This window comes from Globicephala melas, chromosome 16, assembly GCF_963455315.2.
Source record: "Globicephala melas chromosome 16, mGloMel1.2, whole genome shotgun sequence".
NCBI classification, from domain to species: Eukaryota; Metazoa; Chordata; class Mammalia; order Artiodactyla; family Delphinidae; genus Globicephala; species Globicephala melas.
Genome location: NC_083329.1, coordinates 25936275 through 25956086, shown reverse-complemented (window position 1 = coordinate 25956086; position 19812 = coordinate 25936275). Strand labels below are relative to the sequence as shown.

At 48.5% G+C, this 19812-nt stretch overlaps 1 protein-coding gene across 15 annotated transcripts in view; it reads left to right on the top strand.

Annotated features, from left to right (window-relative positions):
• GBF1 (golgi brefeldin A resistant guanine nucleotide exchange factor 1) overlaps positions 1-18009 on the top strand; it is a 125889-nt gene extending 107880 nt beyond the window's left edge. For 10 of the 15 annotated variants that reach the window (XM_060286862.1, XM_030865435.2, XM_030865434.2 and 7 more), the window contains 23 exons: positions 777-979; positions 1438-1561; positions 1845-1970; positions 2240-2322; positions 2967-3203; positions 3485-3578; positions 3949-4125; positions 4456-4520; positions 4606-4729; positions 5156-5227; positions 5378-5472; positions 5732-5885; positions 8856-9081; positions 9599-9759; positions 9891-10137; positions 10257-10462; positions 11344-11494; positions 11601-11731; positions 11934-12035; positions 12319-12432; positions 12582-12762; positions 12914-13042; positions 13526-14373. In XM_060286862.1, the coding sequence (XP_060142845.1) occupies positions 777-979; positions 1438-1561; positions 1845-1970; positions 2240-2322; positions 2967-3203; positions 3485-3578; positions 3949-4125; positions 4456-4520; positions 4606-4729; positions 5156-5227; positions 5378-5472; positions 5732-5885; positions 8856-9081; positions 9599-9759; positions 9891-10137; positions 10257-10462; positions 11344-11494; positions 11601-11731; positions 11934-12035; positions 12319-12432; positions 12582-12762; positions 12914-13042; positions 13526-13806 (3483 nt within the window). In that variant the 3' untranslated portion in view covers positions 13807-14373. Of the gene's footprint in view, positions 1-776; positions 980-1437; positions 1562-1844; positions 1971-2239; positions 2323-2966; positions 3204-3484; positions 3579-3948; positions 4126-4455; positions 4521-4605; positions 4730-5155; positions 5228-5377; positions 5473-5731; positions 5886-8855; positions 9082-9598; positions 9760-9890; positions 10138-10256; positions 10463-11343; positions 11495-11600; positions 11732-11933; positions 12036-12318; positions 12433-12581; positions 12763-12913; positions 13043-13525; positions 14374-17660 lie in introns of those variants that run through there. The other 5 variants (XM_030865441.2, XM_030865439.2, XM_060286870.1 and 2 more) reach the window with 2 other exon arrangements.
• The last annotated feature ends 1803 nt before the right edge of the window (positions 18010-19812 follow it).

Below are 19812 nucleotides of genomic sequence, written 5' to 3'. Positions count from 1 at the left end.
CCTTACTCCTAAGCCATGTAATTGGCATCTCCTATTGTGTACTCCTGGGCAAATGCTGCCCTAGCTGAGAGTCAGGTGTTACTTGTGGTGACAAGAGCCCTGGAAGCTGGTATCCTGTGGGTCACCGAAGGTTATTGGTCATCTCGAGCTCTGGGGTGATGATTGGCAATAAAAGGGAATTGACATTTATTCTGGTGCTTTTTAGTAAAGTTCAAATAACTGTACTTTCTGGTTTTCTAACACAAAGAAAACCTTCTGTTTAACCCTTTCTTCCTCGTAAGGCCAGCCTAAATGACTTTGGTTTATGTGTGCCCTTGATTGCAGGGCTGTGACTAGACAGTCAAAAAGTTATCATTGCAGTTATTTCACCTTGTCTTTCAAACCCCAGGGCCTTAAGAGCTAGGAAGCCAAAGAAAGAAGGGGAATCCGAGCTAGTCTGTAAACAGATGCCAGGAACAGCTCTAATACTGGAGAGAAGAGAAAACCTTCTCTAGTCTCTTTCTTATATTTTTTTTCTCTGGTTCTCAGGTTGGAGGAGAGTGCTGTGCATCTTTAGCACTCAGAAAAGGAGTAAAAAGGAGCTCCTCAGCCACTTCTAGTTAAACATGGAGTTGGGTAAAGCTAGGGGCCAATATGGTTCAGCCTTAGTTCTGGAGTGACTTAGAACCATGTCCTAGGAGCCCATTAGGTGACCAGCTGTGGACTGTGATGGAGACCTGCCCTTGTCTGGTTTAGGGGCAGAGCAGCTTTTGACACCTCCTGTATTTCTTCTCTAGCTGCTGATTACTGGCACAGAGCAGTTCAACCAGAAACCAAAGAAGGGGATCCAGTTTCTGCAAGAGAAAGGTCTCCTCACCATCCCAATGGACAACACAGAGGTAGCCCAGTGGCTGCGAGAGAACCCTCGGCTGGACAAGAAAATGATTGGAGAGTTTGTGAGTGACCGCAAAAACATTGACCTGTTGGAGAGCTTTGTGAGGTGAGGAAACTGCAAGAAATGTGGGACATAGTTGAGGATCAGCCTGGGGGGACAGACAGTTCAAAACAGTACCAGTCAGTTCCTGATGGTGACCCAGGTCATACACTCTTCCTCTTCCCAAGATTTATATCTTTTGGATCTGAAAGAGTCTCCAGCAAGAAAGCTTTGGGCACCATTCCATTCTCCATAGAGAACATTGCAAAGGGGTAGAGTAGGGTTCCTGAGCACAGGGATGAGGTTTCTATGTAGGAGCACACTGATGTGAAGAGTACTAAGCTTAGAGGTTGTCAAATTCTGGTTCTGTGTTAGAGATGACCTAGGAGATACCTCCCCTTTGCCAGAGCTCTCAGCCTTTTCTGTTCCAATAGGAGAAGCTTAGTGGGACTGTAGCTAATAGAGCACCCAACATTTGCAGCTTATACATCTTAAGCCTTTCGTCCTTCTTTCTTTCCCTGTAGCACCTTCAGCTTTCAGGGTCTGCGGCTGGATGAAGCTCTCCGTCTCTACCTGGAAGCCTTCCGCTTGCCCGGGGAAGCACCAGTCATCCAGAGGTTGCTAGAGGCATTCACAGAACATTGGAGGGTGAGTTTGAGTGGCAGGGACTGAGCCCAGCATCCCAAATTAATTTGACTAAGGGTTTCTATGGCCTCAACTGAAGGACCCAGTTGCTGTCTCCTAAGAAGGCTGAGAGCAATGTCAGTGAGCTTTCCCATAGAGGCGCCAGCTTCCATCAGGGAGTTGGCAAGAGATGGGCCTCTTTCTGGCTGGTACCTTCTTCTTTATCATCATTGACCAGTGGGTTGGTCGTGAGGGTTTGATTGGCCAGAGAAGGGCATTGACATAGGTGGGGTCTTTGATTTTTCAGAATTGTAATGGCTCCCCATTTGCCAATAGCGATGCCTGCTTTGCCCTGGCCTATGCTGTCATCATGCTTAATACTGACCAGCACAACCACAATGTTCGCAAGCAAAATGCACCCATGACCCTGGAGGTAAGATTGGATCCCAGCCATGGCAGAGCAGTTCCAGCACAGCTTTGGAGGTAGCAGAAAGGACATGGGTTTTCCAGTGGGCACAATAGACAAGCTTCTGTCCAAGGGAGTCAGGGGGCGCTGGCCAATCCAGAAGAGGAACTGGGGTAGGGAAGTGGATTCTGTCACTTACTGTTTTCTAAAGTCCTGTTTACCACAGACCCAGGAGTTCCCTGAGTGGGGCTTCAGCATTGACACATGGCGGGTAAAGCTTATTGCCCTGTCTCTAGGAGTTTCGCAAAAATCTAAAAGGTGTGAATGGAGGCAAGGACTTTGAGCAAGACATTCTGGAGGACATGTACCATGCCATCAAGTGAGTATGCGTAGAGAATGGTGTAGCATCTCTGTTAAGGAGAAGCACGCTACTTCCTTCTCCAGATTTTGGAGTCACATCAGACTGCAGTGACTCATACACCCTGGATTTAGCATCGTAATTTATCTGGGCAGCCCCTTCTCCCCCAACTGATTTATTCCTTAAAGAAGCCTGAATAGTACTGGAACTTTAGTACCCTGAGCCAGGATCCAAACTGCCCCTGCTAAGTGGAATGTCATCACCCCATTTTCCAAACGCAGAGAAGCTGGGTTTTCCTGTCTAGCTTGCAAGATGCATTATGGGGCTAGTAGAGAACCCAAGATGGGTACTAGAGGATGAGGTTTGGGACACTTAGGTTTCTACTGTAAATCAGAAAAGGTAGAATTGTTCATCCTCTCATACCCAGAAAAAATATGAGATCTTACTATAGAAGGCCCACTTAGAGATGGGGCTTGAGATTATGGGATGCTTCCTTTCTTTCTCCTTGGTGCCACTGGTGGGGAGGGAAGCAGACCACTGAGCTGCAGTTTTGATGACCTCTCATTGAAGGAAAGTGTCAGTAATGGGCAGAAAGCCCCTTGTCCTAGTTTGTAACCAGTCAGGTTCAGAGCAGTGCACCTACTCCTTTTGTTACCTCCTGACAGGAATGAGGAGATTGTGATGCCTGAGGAGCAGACAGGCCTGGTTCGGGAGAATTATGTATGGAATGTGCTGCTTCATCGAGGTGCCACCCCAGAAGGCATATTCCTACGTGTGCCTGCTGGCAGCTACGATCTTGACCTCTTCACCATGACCTGGGGCCCCACTATTGCTGCTCTTTCTTATGTCTTTGACAAAAGCCTTGAGGAGACAATCATCCAAAAAGCCATCTCAGGCTTCAGGTAGCCAGAGTTTGACTATGGTCTTGGATCTCCTTCCACCTCTTTGATTTAACTTGGTTGCCTCCATGCCTCTCTGACTCCTACTCTTATTTTCCTTAGAATGGGTTCCTCCTGAGTTTTTCAGGGAGGCTGAAGCTTGGGAAAGCTCAGTCTTAAACAGACTCAAGAGTAAAAGGTTTCTTCCTGGGACTGATTAGGGAAGAATCCCAAGCAAGCCTCCTTGGGGACTTGGAAGGGCTGCCTGGCCTTTCAGTGACTGTATCTGATATGTGACGTTACAGGAAGTGCGCCATGATCTCCGCCCACTATGGCCTCAGTGATGTGTTTGACAATCTCATCATCTCTCTATGCAAATTCACAGCTCTCAGCAGTGAGGTGAGCAGGGACAGGAACTGTGTACTTGGAGTTCCAAAGGATGACCTCTCTTTTAGCCATAGACCTACCCTTATCTGTGGAGCTGGTTTCCATCAGCATATTCTCTCACTACCCCTGGACTACAGTAGAGCTTAGCCATTTCTGTCTGACACACCCTAGGATGAGAATAGCATTACCTTATATAATGGGGATGAGAGAAGAGATGCAATAGTGGAGAAGGCCTTAGCCAGAGTAGCCCTTCCCACCAGTATTATGGGGGATTGAAGCAGAACTAGCAGAAGGACCCTCAGGAACCATAGGTAGAGGCCTAAGAGAATCTCCTTTCAAGACATTTGCCAGGCCCTAAGCCTCATCTCATCTTCCTTTCCAGTCCATTGAGAACCTGCCCGCTGTGTTTGGAAGCAACCCTAAAGCCCACATTGCAGCCAAGACAGTATTCCATTTGGCCCATCGTCATGGTGACATCCTGCGGGAGGGCTGGAAGAATATCATGGAGGCCATGCTGCAGCTCTTCCGAGCCCAACTGCTGCCCAAGGCTATGGTGGAGGTAATTCTTGGTAGGAGACTAATCAATAATAACAAGGCAAGAGCTCCAAGATTACGTACTGTCTGCATATAGAACTGGTTGAGAGTAGCACTGGGCCTGATGCATGCTGAAACTTACCAGGAACGCCTCAAATGTAAGACCGCAGATCTTTGGCCATGGGGATAGCTGTAAAGGAAGGCTGGTAGAAGTTGTTGCCAGTCATCAATTGGAGGGGCCCAGTCAATAGTGTTGGGCAGAGAACAACGGGAAGAAAGCCAGAAAACTTTGCATGGCAGAGCAGGAAATGCAGAGGGCATGTGGAAAGAAATTATTCTTGACCTGATTTTCCAGGTAGAAGATTTTGTGGATCCCAATGGCAAGATCTCTCTACAACGGGAAGAGACACCATCAAACCGGTGAGGGGAAATCAGAGGCTGGAGACCTTGCAGAGGGAGGATTAGAACTCTGGAGCTCACTAGAGCTTGTACTCTCTTTCTACAGAGGAGAGTCGACAGTGCTGAGCTTTGTGAGCTGGCTGACACTTAGTGGTACTGAGCAGTCTAGCGTGCGGGGCCCATCCACTGAGAGCCAAGAGGCCAAGAGAATGGCCTTGGACTGTATCAAGGTAACTGCCCCTGCCTACCCCTGGTGAACAAGCCTAGACCCTTCTCTACTAGATAGACACTGTCCTATGAACTGAAGAATAGGGTCATCTAGGGTTTGTGACCAGAGCTGACTCCTTCTGCCCTCTCTCCCTGGCTTCTTGGGAACATTCTCTTCCCTCTAGTCCTTATCAATAACCCCTCTCTCGGGGCTTCCCTGATGGCGCAGTGATTGAGAGTCCGCCTGCCGATGCAGGGGACACGGGTTCGTGCCCCGGTCCGGGAAGATCCCACGTGCCGCGGAGCAGCTGGGCCCGTGAGCCATGGCCGCTGAGCCTGCGTGTCCAGAGCCTGTGCTCCACAACGGGAGAGGCCACAACAGTGAGAGGCCCACGTACAGCAAAAAAAAAAAAAAAAAAAAAAAAAACCCTCTCTTGTGCCGCCTCTAGCAATGTGACCCAGAAAAGATGATCACAGAAAGCAAATTCCTCCAGCTGGAGTCACTGCAGGAGCTCATGAAGGTACAGAGTGAAGAGGGAAGAGGGGTGAAAGGGCTGGCTGGGTCCGGGAGGGGAGACAGGGATAGTGGTGTATGCCTCAGTTTCTGTCAGGGGTGGGCCAGTGGCTGGCTTCTCCTCCATGTCTATTTTCCTGCTATTATTCTCCTCCAGGCTCTGGTCTCAGTGACACCAGATGAAGAGACCTATGATGAAGAGGATGCTGCTTTCTGCCTGGAGATGCTGCTGAGGATTGTGCTGGAGAACAGGTAGAAGGCAGTCTTTAGGCAGGCCTCATACTGGGCTTGTACCAAAGGGATGGAAGCCTGGAGTAATCTTGCAGAGTGGGCTCTAGGGACAAGAAGCACATGAAGCTATAGGCAGTAGAGGAGAAGCTTGCTCATTATAGCTGCCTGCTTAGGGTATAATACCACTGAGCTCTGAAGGACCTAGCCTCAATCAGAAAAAGAGGCTTATTGCCCAGTGGCCTTTACAGCTGAGACTATCCTCATCCCTTATGTTTCTCAGGGACCGTGTGGGCTGTGTGTGGCAGACTGTTCGAGACCATCTATACCACCTATGTGTCCAGGCACAGGACTTCTGCTTCCTTGTGGAGCGGGCAGTGGTGGGGCTGCTGCGCCTAGCCATTAGGCTACTCCGGAGAGAAGAGATCAGTGGCCAGGTAAGCTGAGTGCAGCTGGGAAGGCAGGAAGGTGTACAAGGGACTAAAGCCACAGTATCAGTTATGGCCTGAGACAGAGACTTCATTTAGTGGCCCATAGCATGAGCCCAGTAACCTACCACAGGGCTAGGGGAGTCTAACAGGGACATTGAGAGTGAATCTGGAATGGCCTCAGGTATGAAGCTAGTACTCAGCACCTCTGCTCAGTAGGGCTGGACGGCTGCTGCCTTGTGGCAGTCCCAGCCCCATACCTGATTTCCCGGCTCTCATGCTTAGGACCCTCCTGAGAGCTCTTCACCCAATTTATAAAAGACAAACAGTATAGAAGTGAGTTCAGGAAGGTCACAGGATATAAGATCAATACAGAAAAATTAATCACATTTCTTTATACTAACAATGAACATATAGAAAATGAAACCATTTACAAGTGCTGCAAATGAAATCAAATACTTAGCTATACACCTAACAAAACATGTATAGGATCTGTATGCTGAAACTTACAAATGCTAATGAAAGATATTAAAGAAGACCCAAATAAATGAAGAGGCATACCATATGCGTGGATTGGAAGACTCAGCGTAGTGAAGAGGTCATTCCTCCCTTAATTGATCTGTAAGTTTAATGCAACTCCTATGAAAATCCCAGCAAGGTTTTTTTGTAGACACAGACAAGCTTATTCTAAGATGGAAAAGCACAGGCCCTAGAATAGCTGAACATTTTGAGAAAAAACGTGGGAGGAATCACTCCATCTGATATTAAGGCTTACTATACAGCTATAGTAATCAACACTGTGGTATTTTTGGAGGGACAGACACATGCATCGATGTAAAAGGAGAAACCAGAAATAGACGCACACAAAGATGCCTAACTAATTTTTTGACAAAGGTGCAAAAACAATTCAGTGGAGGAAGGATAATCCTTTTAATTGCTGGAACAATTGAAATCCATGGTTGAGGGGGCAGGGGACAAATGAACCTTGACCTAAGCCTCATACCTTATAGAAAAATTAACTCAAAATGAATCATAGAATTAAATGTAAAATGTAAAACTATGAAACCCTAGAAAGAAAAATAGGAGGGTATCTTTGGGAGCTAGGCAAAAAGTTCTTAGACTTGACACCAAAAATACAATCCATAAAAGGAAAAACTGGTAGATTTCATCAATATTAAAAATTCTACTCTATGAGAGCCCAGTGTGAAAAGGAGGTAAAGACAAGGAGTGTATGTTTGCAAATCAAATATCTGAAAAAAGACTAATACCTAAAATATAAAAGAACTCAAAACGTAACAGTAAAAAAAAAAAACAGACCAATTAGAAAATGGGCGAAAGATATGAAGAAGATATACAGATGGCAGATAAGCACATGAAGAAGCTTAAGTGGTGTTCATCATCATTATCCAACAGGGAAATGCAAATTAAAACCACAGTGAGATACCACTACACACCTGTCAGAATGGCTAAAGTGAAAAACAGTGATAATACCAAATGCAGACAAGGATGTGGGTCAGTCACTCATAAATTTCTGGTAGGAATATAAAATGATAGAGCAGTTTCTTATAAAACTAAACATGCAGTTACAACACAATCCAGCAGTTGCACTCTTGGGCACTTATCCCAGAGAAATGAAAGTTTACTTTTATAAAAAACCTATACATGAATGTTCACAGGATCTTTATTTGTAGTAGACAAAAACTAGAATCAGCCCAGATGGTTTTCAGCGTAAAGTGTAGTACATACATACCATGGAATACTATTCAGCAATTAAAAGCAACAAACTATTGATACATGCAGCAACTTGCATGACTGTCCAAGGAATTAGGCTAAGTGAAAAAAGCCAATCCCAAACGGTTATATACTATATCATTCCATTTATATGACGTTTTTGAATTGATGAGGTTTTAGAAGTTGTGGACAAATGGCCGGGGGCTAGGGATGGGGGCAAGAAAGGCAGGTGTGGTTATAAAAGGGCAACACAAGGGATCCTGTGGTGTTGGAATTATTCAACATCTTGGCTAGTGGTGGATACACAAACCTACACAAGTGCTTCAATTGTGTAGAACTTAATCCACGTATGAGTACAAGTAAAACTGGGGAAATCTGAATAAGATTAGTGAATTGTATCAATGTCAGTATCCTGGTTATGATATTATGCTGTAGTTTTGCATAATGTTGCTGGTCTTTTTTTCAGTTTTTAAAAAATTAAACTTTGAAAATAGAGATAATTATAGATTCATATGCAGTCTATTTTATAATAAAGTATTGGATATCTCAGGTAATTTATTGAATACTGTACTGAAAGTGGCAAACAGAATGGTTGTCTGGGTACGGAATGGTTCTAAGTGCATCAGTTGTTTACCCTCATAATGGCATGGCTGACTGAGAGCTGTGGCTCCCTGCCACTGCCCAGCAACACAAAAGAGTATTGTGCTGCATATCAGTAGCCCTGGAAAAAATCAAAACTCTAAGTATGGTTTCTACTGAATGTGTTTCACTTTTATACCATTGTGAAGTCAAAAAAATCTAAGTTAAATTATCATAAGTTGGGGGCTGTCTGTACACTTTACCCACTTTACCCCAATGGTAGCATTGTGCAAAACTATAGTGTAGTATCATAACCAAGATACTGACATTGATACAATTCACTAATCTTATATAGATTTCCTCAGTTTTACTTGTTCATACGTGTATTAAGTTCTACACAATTTAAGCACTTGCGTAGGTTTGTGTATCTACCACTAGCCAAGATGCTGAATAGTTCCAACACCACAGGATCCCTCGTATTGCCCTTTTATAACCACACCTGCCTCTTTCTTGCCCCCATTCCTAGCCCCTGGCCATCTGTCCACAGAGTACCCTAAGTTGGGTCTTAGCCAAAACTGTTCTCACTAGCCTAGGGAGGCTGGTGGGGAAGGAGGCTAGACAAGACGCGTGTGCCCACTTTCCACTTCCTGCTCCCATCTCCTGCCCCAGGTACTGCTCTCCCTGCGCATTTTGCTACTAATGAAGCCCAGCGTGTTGTCCCGAGTCAGTCACCAGGTAGCCTATGGGCTCCATGAACTCCTTAAGACTAACGCAGCCAACATCCACTCAAGTGATGACTGGGCCACCCTCTTCACGCTGCTGGAGTGCATTGGCTCAGGTGTAAAGCCTCCAGCTGCCCTGCAGGCCACAGCCAGGGCCGATGCACCTGATGCTGGTAAGCCCTTTCCCAGAGACACCCACACTGGCAGATAAACAATTATGGCCCCAGTGGTTGAGACAGGAAAACAAAACGCAGGTTGTTGTGTTCAGCAGATTAAATACCCCTGGCTTCTGCTATCTGCTTCCAGAGCTTCCTGTGCCTAACGGGCCTCTCCCCATTACCCACAGATTAAACAGCATAAAGGCAAGTAGGCAATGGAGAAGGCTATGAAGCCAGGCTTCCTACTGTCCTGAGGACTGTTTTCTCAGAAACTCTGTCCTCACTGCCACCTCCCTCCCCAACAGCTGCTACTAGATGCTGTCAGGAGCCCAAATTAGCCTGCTGCCCCATTTGGTCAACAGAGAAGCTCTCCAGGCCATCCTTCAGCCCTCTAGTGACAGGGCTGAAACTAATCCAGACCAAGAGAAAAGAGAGGCCAGGCTTCAGCACCTTTCTTCTGAGAGCTGAAACTATGCCTCATCCCAACTTCCCCATCCCCATCCTGACTCTGCGCCTCTCCCTGCTGGCTCAGGGGCCCAATCAGATAGTGAACTCCCATCCTTCCATCAAAATGATGTGAGCCTGGACCGAGGGTACACTTCTGACTCGGAGGTCTACACTGACCATGGCAGGCCTGGCAAGATTCACCGATCAGCCACAGATGCTGATGTGGTCAACAGCGGTTGGTTAGTGGTGAGTGAGCATACGGGCAGCGGGTGAGTCTTCCCCTCTTGGCCTGTGGGAAAGATTCCTGGCCTTCTGAGAGGGCAGCTAGGGGAAGATCAGGGTCAAGCCTGGATTCTCAGCTCCTCTATACTTTACAGGTGGGGAAGGATGACATCGATAACTCCAAGCCAGGGCCTGAGACCAGCTGGCCAGGTCCTTCACCCCTGGTCAATCAGTACAGCCTAACAGTGGGGCTGGACCTCGGGCCACATGACACCAAGTCCCTGCTCAAGTGTGTGGAGTCCCTGTCCTTCATCGTGCGTGACGCTGCCCACATCACACCTGACAACTTTGAGCTCTGTGTCAAGACTCTCCGCATCTTTGTGGAGGCCAGTCTGAATGGCGGTGGGTCACCTGATGAAGGGGCAGTTGGGGAGTAACCATGTGAATTATGGGGGAAAGGGAGGAGCAGGCCGTCTGTACCCATGGATATGGAAATGTGACCTGCGTCTGGCCCTGCTCAGGGTGCAAGTCCCAGGAGAAACGTGGCAAGAGTCACAAGTATGACAGCAAAGGGAACCGCTTCAAGAAGAAATCCAAGGAAGGCTCAATGCTTCGGCGGCCTCGAACCTCCAGCCAACATGCCACGCGGGGTGGGCATAGTGATGACGATGAGGACGAAGGTGTGCCTGCCAGCTACCATACGGTGTCTTTACAGGTCAGTCAGGACGTAAGTATGGCACCCTTTACTTCCTCTCCTCTCCCGGTACCTGACATTGGGAGTCTTGGTGGGGCCAGGGACAGCCAGGGCGGAAAGGAAGGGCCTGTTTTCCAGCCAGGGCCTCAGCCAGTGTCCCCACAGTGCCCCCCTGTCCAGGACCGCCTGTAAGTCTTTGTTTGCTTCATTTTTAAATTATAGTTTGTTTTTGAAATAAGTAATTCAAATGCACATAGCACAGAGTTCAGAAGGTACAAAAGGGTAAGCAGATAAAAGTCCCATTCATTTCCTGTCCCCAGCTGCTAAGTTCCCCTTACCAGAGGCAACCACTGCCATCAGTTTCTTGTTTATCCTTCCAGAGTTATTCTGTTGTCTATTCAGGACATATAAAATTTATTTTATGAGCAGACTTTACATCACTAAATAAATGGAGAATTAATTGCTTTAAATAGAATAACCTTAGAAAAATTACAAAAACAAAAAATTATTAAATCTGGCCAGACACTGTTGCCTATCAAAGCCTCTGAGCCTGAGGTTTGCTGTTTTTAAAATGAGATTAACAAGATGAGGCTTTATCTGTCATCAGAAAGTGTGAAAAAGGAGTGAAAAAGTACCTTTCTCACTGTGTAATTGTGTTATTAAATACTTAGTCCACACACCTCCTCAAATCCCCGCTACTAGGAGTAATACCCATCTTTGGGAAACACTGGTCAGGACTAGGACAACCAGCTCATAAAGTTGAGGAGAAGGGAGTGGTGAGAGGGGTGGAGTATGGTGTGATCGGTACTAGGGACTCCCTTGAGGACTCAGTCAGGGACAGTGGGAGTGGGCTGGTGAGGAGGGGATCCACCAGACCTAACCCCACTCATGTCGTGCCCCTCCTGTGACCCCAGTTGCTAGACCTGATGCACACCCTACACACAAGGGCAGCCTCTATCTACAGCTCATGGGCGGAGGAGCAGCGCCACCTGGACGCAGGAGGCCGGAAGATCGAAGCAGATTCACGCACCCTCTGGGCCCACTGTTGGTGCCCTTTACTTCAGGGTAAACCTCAGGGGAGCAGGCAGGGCAGGGGCAGAGGTGGAGCTGGCGCTTGGGAAGTACCAGGATCAGGATGCCCAAAGGATCCTGAGCCTGTTCTCATTCTCAGGCATTGCCTGCCTGTGCTGTGATGCCCGGCGCCAGGTGCGGATGCAGGCACTGACCTATCTGCAGCGAGCACTACTGGTACATGATCTGCAAAAGTTAGATGCCCTGGAATGGGAGTCCTGTTTTAACAAGGTAGGACTTCCCCCTGGTCTTAAGGTAAAGTGCAAATCCTAAAGACAAGGAGAGCCAAGCAGCTTGAAGAGCCCCTGATGTCAATCCTCAGCCTGTATCAGACCTTCCCTCCTGCTCTGTACCCATCCACCGCAGCCCAGGGTCAAGTGGACAAGGCTTCCACCTGACCCTGCTAGGGAGATGTTGGCTTCTTACCCACCAGGTGCTGTTTCCTCTACTGACCAAGCTCTTGGAAAACATCAGCCCTGCAGATGTGGGCGGGATGGAGGAGACCCGGATGAGGGCTTCCACCCTGCTCTCTAAGGTACTGCTCACCACCCTACACCCACCCACTCTCCCCACACCTGCCTCTTCACAAGCAGGGAAGCCAAGGCTGCTGGGAGGACCTAGAGATGTAATGTAGGTGCTTAGGACTCCCAGCTATGGAGACTCAGCAGGACCCAGGGACCTGGGAGGATTTTGGAATTCAGAGGAGTCTCTGATCCAGGATTCCCACACAAGATAGGGCAGGCTTGCCTCCCACCCTTGGAGAGGGGTGCAGAAGGCTCCTACCCTACTCTTGGCTGAGAGGGGCTGGGGGACCATAGGTCTTCCTGCAGCACCTGTCTCCACTGCTGTCGCTCTCTACCTTTGCGGCCCTCTGGCTGACCATCCTGGATTTCATGGACAAGTACATGCATGCAGGCTCCAGTGACTTACTGGTACGTTCTGCCTCAGCCCAACTCCAGCTGCCTACTTCCTCTCCCATCTTCTGGGAAGACTTGCTGTTTCCCCCTTGGTGGCTGCCTTCTCCTTACCATATCCCCCCATGCCCTCTTTCCCATTCTCATGGCCCCACTGCCACCTGCAGTCAGAGGCCATCCCTGAGTCTCTGAAGAACATGCTCCTGGTGATGGACACAGCAGAGATTTTCCACAGTGCGGATGCCCGAGGAGGCAGCCCCTCAGCCCTCTGGGAGATCACCTGGGAGCGCATTGACTGTTTCCTGCCCCACCTACGAGATGAGCTCTTCAAGCAGACTGTCATCCAGGGTAGGGGGCTCCAACCAACTTCATCAAAGAGAGTCTGGAGCTAATAATTAGTTCTCTGTGCCTGGGGTGGGGGTTAAGTCTAGTGGGTAGCCAGGACTCTACTTGAAATAAAGCACCGAGAGCCGCCATCTGGATTCTCTACCCTCCCCAGACCCTGTGCCCATGGAGCCTCATGCCCCCAAACCTCTGGCCTCAGCCCACCTGACTCCTGCTGCTGGTGACACCAGGACACCTGGCCATCCACCTCCCCCAGAGATGCCCTCTGAGCTGGGGACCTGTGGTGAGTCCCTCTGAGCGAGTTTGCTGGATGTCAAACAGGAAGTCAAGGAGGTCCGGGGTACTTTGAGATTGCTGCTGGGCATGGGCTGTGAGGCAGGGGAAGGAAAGAACCAGAAGATCCTGTTCACCTGCTCTCTTCTTATGGGAAATGGCAGGGCCAGGTCAGCTATGATGAGCTAGCTGCCTGGGATTTTCAGGCTTCAGAGAAGGAGGCTGGATCAGGGACTTGGAATGAATATGCAGAGGTTGCCCTTCAGGAATTCTAATAAAGACCAGACCAAAATTAACCTACTGGAGGTACAGCAAAGAAGATAAAGGGTAGATATAAGGTAGCTGGACACTGGAATAAGTTTTGAGCAGAGACTCTCAACTGTGTAGACTGGGAGGGGTCATCTTGCTTACAGGAGTGGGAGAAGCAGAAGTTTGGTAAACTAGCTGCAGAATGTGAGTGAGTCTGACTGCAGCCACCTTGCTTTCCCTCTAGACTTTGAGAAGCCCGAGGGCCCCCGACCTGCCAACAGCAGCTCCTCTGGATCACCAGTGGCATCCAGCCCCAGCAGACTGAGCCCTACCCCGGATGGGCCTCCACCCCTGGCTCAGCCCCCACTGATCCTGCAGCCCTTGGCCTCCCCACTGCAGGTGGGCGTGCCCCCCATGACTCTGCCTATCATACTCAACCCCGCTCTCATCGAGGCCACCTCACCTGTGCCCCTCCTGGCCACACCCCGCCCCACAGACCCCCTGCCCACCTCTGAGGTCAACTAAGGCAGGGCCCTCAGTGATCAGGACCAGTACTTCCTACCAGGCTGTCCCTGGCCCACCTCTCAGCTGTCCCAGGGGCCACAAATTCTTCAGTCCCAGCCCAAGCTGCTATCACTGCTACTTGGATGGGGACCTGAAAAAGAACTTTTATAGCCCCTCCTGGGACCCACAGTCAGTCTGTGGGACCTTCCTCCTCTGCTCTCCATTCCTGGGAGTCCAACCTGAGAGCACACTCAGGTATCACCTGCAGCCTGGCAGCTCGGGGAGGCATCACTGTACCAACCCTGCAATGCCCGCCCTTGTGCTCCTCCTGCCCGTGGTCAGGCATCGAGAGCCAAGCCAATCACTCTGCACTTTGTTTCCCTCTCCGAACCCCACTCCCATCAGCCCTGGGCCACCTCCTCTAGTTCTTCCTCTTTTATTAATTAGTTGGTCAGTTTGGAGAGTTGATTGGCGCCATGGAGGGTGGACAGGTGGGGCTGGACAGAGGGACTGCCCACAGGAGCATGTACATATGGAAAAACAGGACAACAATGGATTTTTTATGATGTAATAAATGTCTTAGTACCAACATCATTGCCTTTCCCTCTGGTTTCCTTCTTGAGTTTGTGGGTACCATGTTTCGGGATACCCAGGCCATCACATGAACAGAAATGAGACTGAGCCTACCAACAGTCTGGCCCACGTGGCCCCTGGTCACCAGCCAGCCAGACGCCAGGACGCAGTCAGGATTCCTTCACTGCTGCTGCCCCACCACCACCATCACAGCAGTGCCCCCTTAGCACCAGGAATGCGCTAGGGGGTTGGCAGTTGTCCTCTTCCCTAACTGCTCCATCGGAGATAAGCGTGACAGCCTAGGCTGGGGTCAAAGGGAAGGTGAACCAGAGGTGAGCTGTAGTTATTCAGAAGTCTTCCCTCAGATGTGCCTCATGGTCCCAGGAGCAGAGAGGAGCCCATGGGGCTTAGGGGGTGGGAGGCTATCTTGCCCATAGCTGTGATCATGTGTTTCTGGACACAGGGCATTCATTTTGGCCCAGAACTGAGGAGGGAAAATTTCTTCCCATCCCACAGCCTCCATCTACCCCAGTCACTGCAGCATGATTGGAGAATCCCTCCCCTTCTTTCCCTTTGCGTCAGGGTAAAATAAGTGGGAGTGTGTATGGGGCAGGCAGTGTGGCCCCTACAGGGGTGAGGTACTGTGGGTGTGATGCAGAATACTATTAAGCTTTCCCAAGTGAAGCATCTCCATCATCTTGGCATCCTCCTTCACCATGGTCTCTTCCCCGGGGGAAGGGAGGGCAGAGAGTGGTACCTGCTGTACTACCAGCTGGCCTCCCTCACGGAGAATTAGGGGCACTCACCTCTTCATTGGTCCCAGATGTCTATGTAATCGTTCAGCACCTTGGGCTTTCCTTTGCTCAGCACAACCACGTGGATGTTGCTGGGTCTGGATGTCTGTAAGTGCCTCCCTCGGGTGCTTTGGAAATGGAAACAGCCTGATGTGGAACAATACTGACATGAGTCCTGCAGCTCTTACACTAGTTTCTCCCTCTTCCCTTCCTTCTGCAAGTAGTCCAGACCATGCCTGCTTTCCACACTAACTAGAAGCCTTGCCCCTGGGAAAATTAGGAGTAAGACTGCACTCCTCCTTTGCACATTTCTGTATGAGTGCAGAAAAGCCCGGAACTACAGTCAGGTTAACACTAGGGCCGTTGGCTTCAGCTATAACATCTCTGTTCTCCCTTCTGAGCCCCACAGCTCTGCCTTCAGAAGCTTCTGTTTCCCTATGGGGGAAACAACATTGACTACTGTATAGAAACCTGAAGGCCATCCTATGAACAAAGGAATATGAAAAGTCTGTATCCCTCAGTCTACAAATATTGGGAAAGAAGCTGGAGTAATTGCAAACTGAACCCTTCCTCGCTGGCAAGCAAAGAAAAACATTTGTCGGAAGCCTCATTCTGTTATAGAAAGATCAACTGACATACGTGACTTGTGTTGTTGACAGTGTTGTCTCTGTCAGGCAAGGGAAACTACAAGAAGAACTAATATTCAGGCCTTAATTCTGACCAACAAAGAATGGCTGATGATGTGGAAGTGACAAAACTTGTGGGAAAGTAATAGAATAATCTGAAGGGAAATGCTGGTCTTAATGATGTCTCCTATAAGAACTCTAGGATAGCAGGTTTCAAAAAGTCCAGAGGAAAGCTAGAGACTTTTAAGACCCTAACGTGGAGAAGTGACATTGTTGGAACACCAATATATGTCAATATTAAGTGCACTGCTTACCCAACCTTGTAGAGGTATTTACTCCTCTTACAGATGAGGCAACAGGTTCAGAGAGGCCAAATTCCTGGGAAGTTAGAAAGCTGGGATTCAAACCCAGGTCTGTCTCACTCTAAACCCCATGGTCTTTCCTATGACACTTCCTCAGCTCAAAAGTAGTGGTGGGGCACAGTGGTTAAGAATCCGCCTGCCAATGCAGGGGACACAGGTCCGAGCCCTGGTCCTGGAAGATCCCACATGCTGCAGAGCAACTAAGCTCGCGAGCCACAACTACTGAGCCCGTGAGCCACAACTACAGAGCCTGCATGCTACAACTATTGAGCCCATGAGCCACAACTACTGAAGCCCATGCATGCATCTAGAGCCCGTGCTCCTTAAGAAGAGAAGCCACCGCAATGATAAGCCAGTGCACCGCCACGAAGAGTAGAGAAAGCCTGCGCGCAGCAGCGAAGACCCAACGCTGCCAAAAAAACCCAAAAAGAATGCCCCAGGGCTCAGTGCTTGTCAACTTCTTTTCTCCACATTCAATCGTGGGGTGATGTCCACTGTCGAAACTTTAAATACCATCCATCACTCTGACTTTATGTACAACTACCCCTCATCTCTTCTAGGTTCTTATACCAATGCCCACACCCCACCACCCACATCCCACACCCAATCCCTCAGCAAGTCTTGTTGCTTCTGTCTTTCAAATCTATCTGGAATGTGACTACTTCTCCCACCCTCACCCACTACCACTCAAGTCTAAGCCACCATCTATTGGACTACTGGTCTCCCTCCTTCATTCTAGTCCCATACTCTCTACCCTTTACTCTCCACACAGCAGCCAAATGGATACTTTTAATACATGTCATATCATTTTCACTCCACTGCCCAAAACCCTCAAATGGATCTCCATCTCATTCAGCATAAAATCCAAAGTTCTTACTTTTTCTCACCTACCTAACTAACCTTGCTGGTCCTCAAATATACCAAACGCATTTGTATCAGACCTTTACACTACTGGTGCCTCCACCTGGAATGCTCTTCCCTCAGATATCCACATAACTCACCCCCTCACTTTTTTCAAGTCACTGTTCAAATGTTACCTCATCAGAGAAGACTTCCCTGACTGCTACACAGAAAACATTTGTCACTCTCTATACTCTTACTACTTTATTTTTCTCTGTAGCACTTATCACCAACTGACATATTATACAACCATTTGATTTTTGTCTTCAAATAGGGACACTGATTTCTAGAATAGGCCCTCCCTATTTATTGGTGAGTGAATGGAGCGAATTTATGGTGCCTCTCTTCTGGGCCAGCAGTAGTGCTAGGCCTGGGTACAGAAACAGAGATAATCATTAGGTTGGAAATTAGTGAAACAAACAATGAAGTGGTTTCTTAAGTAGAGACAGATGAGGCTATAGCAACTAACAATAAACTTTGAGTCAGTTAAAATCTCCAGGACAACACTGGGAATTGTTGGAGCTGACTGATGAGTACATGGGGATTCATTATACTATTTTCTCCACTATATATGTTTGAAACTTTCTATGATAAAGGTTTTTCTTTTTTTAAATCTTCAGATAAACTACAGCTTCCCTGGTGGTGCAGTGGTTAAGAATCCACCTGCCAGTGCAGGGGACATGGGTTCAAGCCCTGGTCCGGGAAGATCCCACATGCCGCAGAGCAACTAAGCACATGCGCCACAACTACTGAAGCCTGTGCACCTAGAGCCCGTGCTCCACAAGAGAAGCCACTGCAATGAGAAGCCTGTGCACTGCAACGAAGAGTAGCCCCCGCTTGCTGCAACTAGAGAAAGCCTGCGTGCAGCAACGAAGACCCAATGCAGCCAAAAATAAACAAATAAATAAATAAATAGAAAGAAATTACAGCTCAGAATCTCATAATTAGAATAGCTCAACCCCTTGGGCTTCCCTGGTGGTGCAGTGGTTAAGAATCGTCCTGCCAATGCAGGGGACATGGGTTCGAGCCCTGGTCCGGGAAGATCCCACATGCTCTGGAGCAACTAAGCCTGCGTACCACAACTACTGTGCCTGCGCTCTTGAACCTGTGAGCCACAACTACTGAAGCCCATGTGCCACAACTACTGAACCTTGCGTGCCTAGAGCCTGTGCTCCGCAACAAGAGAAGCCACCGCAATGAGAAGCCCTCGCACCGCAATGAAGAGTAGCCCCCGCTCGCTGCAACTAGAGAAAGCCCGCGTGCAGCAACGGAAGACCCAACGCAGCCAATAAATAAATAAATAAAATAAAATAAAATAAAAAAGAATAGCTCAAGCCCTAGGGTTGCTTTTAGAGACATTTTGGAGACTAGAAGTGTTCATGTCAATTTCAGCTGTTGGTTTATGAGCACTTTGAAAGGACAGTTATAATCAATGGTAACTAGCACAGGTTCACTAAGTTGTAGTACACCAATCTAACCTCATTCCATTTTAATTTAACGGTTTTGGGTCTGATTTACCAGGGGAAGGTAGTAGACAATATCCCTGGATTTTGACAAATTATTTGGAGGCCCACAGTGCAGTGGAAAGGCCTGCTTTGTTTTATACAAATTTAGGGGAAAGAGCTTTGTCCTAGAGTTAAGAGACTGGGTTTGATTCTCACTCTGTCCCTTTCTAGCTGTGTATTTGGTTGTGTTAATTCACCTCTCTGAGCCTTAATTTCTTTATCAGTAAAGGTAATATTTACCTCCTAGGCTGCTGGGAGGAAGAATAAGAATTTATACTAAAGTATCTTAACACAGTATCTGGCACATTCCATTTGCAGGCAACATGAAGAGGGGGAAGTGACAGGAAATAGCCCAAATCAAGGGCCATAATAGTCTCCCTTTATGCAGAGCTACTGCAGGCCTGTAATTCCATTATTAAGGTCAGGGGCAAGTTGCAGGAAAGATCTGAAACAACAGCCTGTGTTCTACCTCGGTGAGCCGAAGGGAGGATGCCTGCAAGAATGGAGATTACTCATGGCACCTCCTAAAAAAAAAATTCTACCAACCAGAAATGTCCAGCCTCGGAGTTCAGCACCTTGTGAAATTCTGTACTGACCTTGCTGCCACTAGAAGGGTCGAAGCGGACATTGGAAACTGTATAAAAGGCAATTTCCTACATCGGAGGAAGTATTAACTATTAATTTTGGATGCCTTTTCCATTCTAATATTCCAAATCTCCGTGATCGATGAACAAGGCCTGAGTCCCCCAAATAAACAACTCATTTCTCTTACGCGGCGCAGACCTGAGTTCAGGTCTGAAAGTCTGGCCAGCTGTTAACCTGCCATTTATAGAACAAGTTTTAGGTACAGATTGTCGCTTCCAGGGAAGACTGATTAAGAGAAGATTACGGAGTCTCCTCGCGGCTCCAGAGAGGCCACCAGATGGCACTCTGGAACCGACTGCAAGATCAACTTCCTCCCTCTTCCCCTAAGTCTTCCCGGCAGCGGGGCCCCGCTCCGGGCGGGGGGCCAGAGGGCTGAGGCAAACCAGCTTCCCCTTGGGGTTCCCCGGCTTCAGAAGTGGCCAAGTATTAGGCGCACCATAAAGCCCAGCAGCAGCGGGGGCTGCCAGCCGGCTGGGACATGCCTGGGTGGGTGAGGAGACTGGAGCCGGGTCCTTCGACTGGGGAATGGCACTCGGTCAGCGGATCCCGCAGCGGACTGGTCCCCAGGCCAGAGCCAGCGCCTGAGAGTCATTCTCACTCCTGCTTCCCGCGCTGCGCAAAT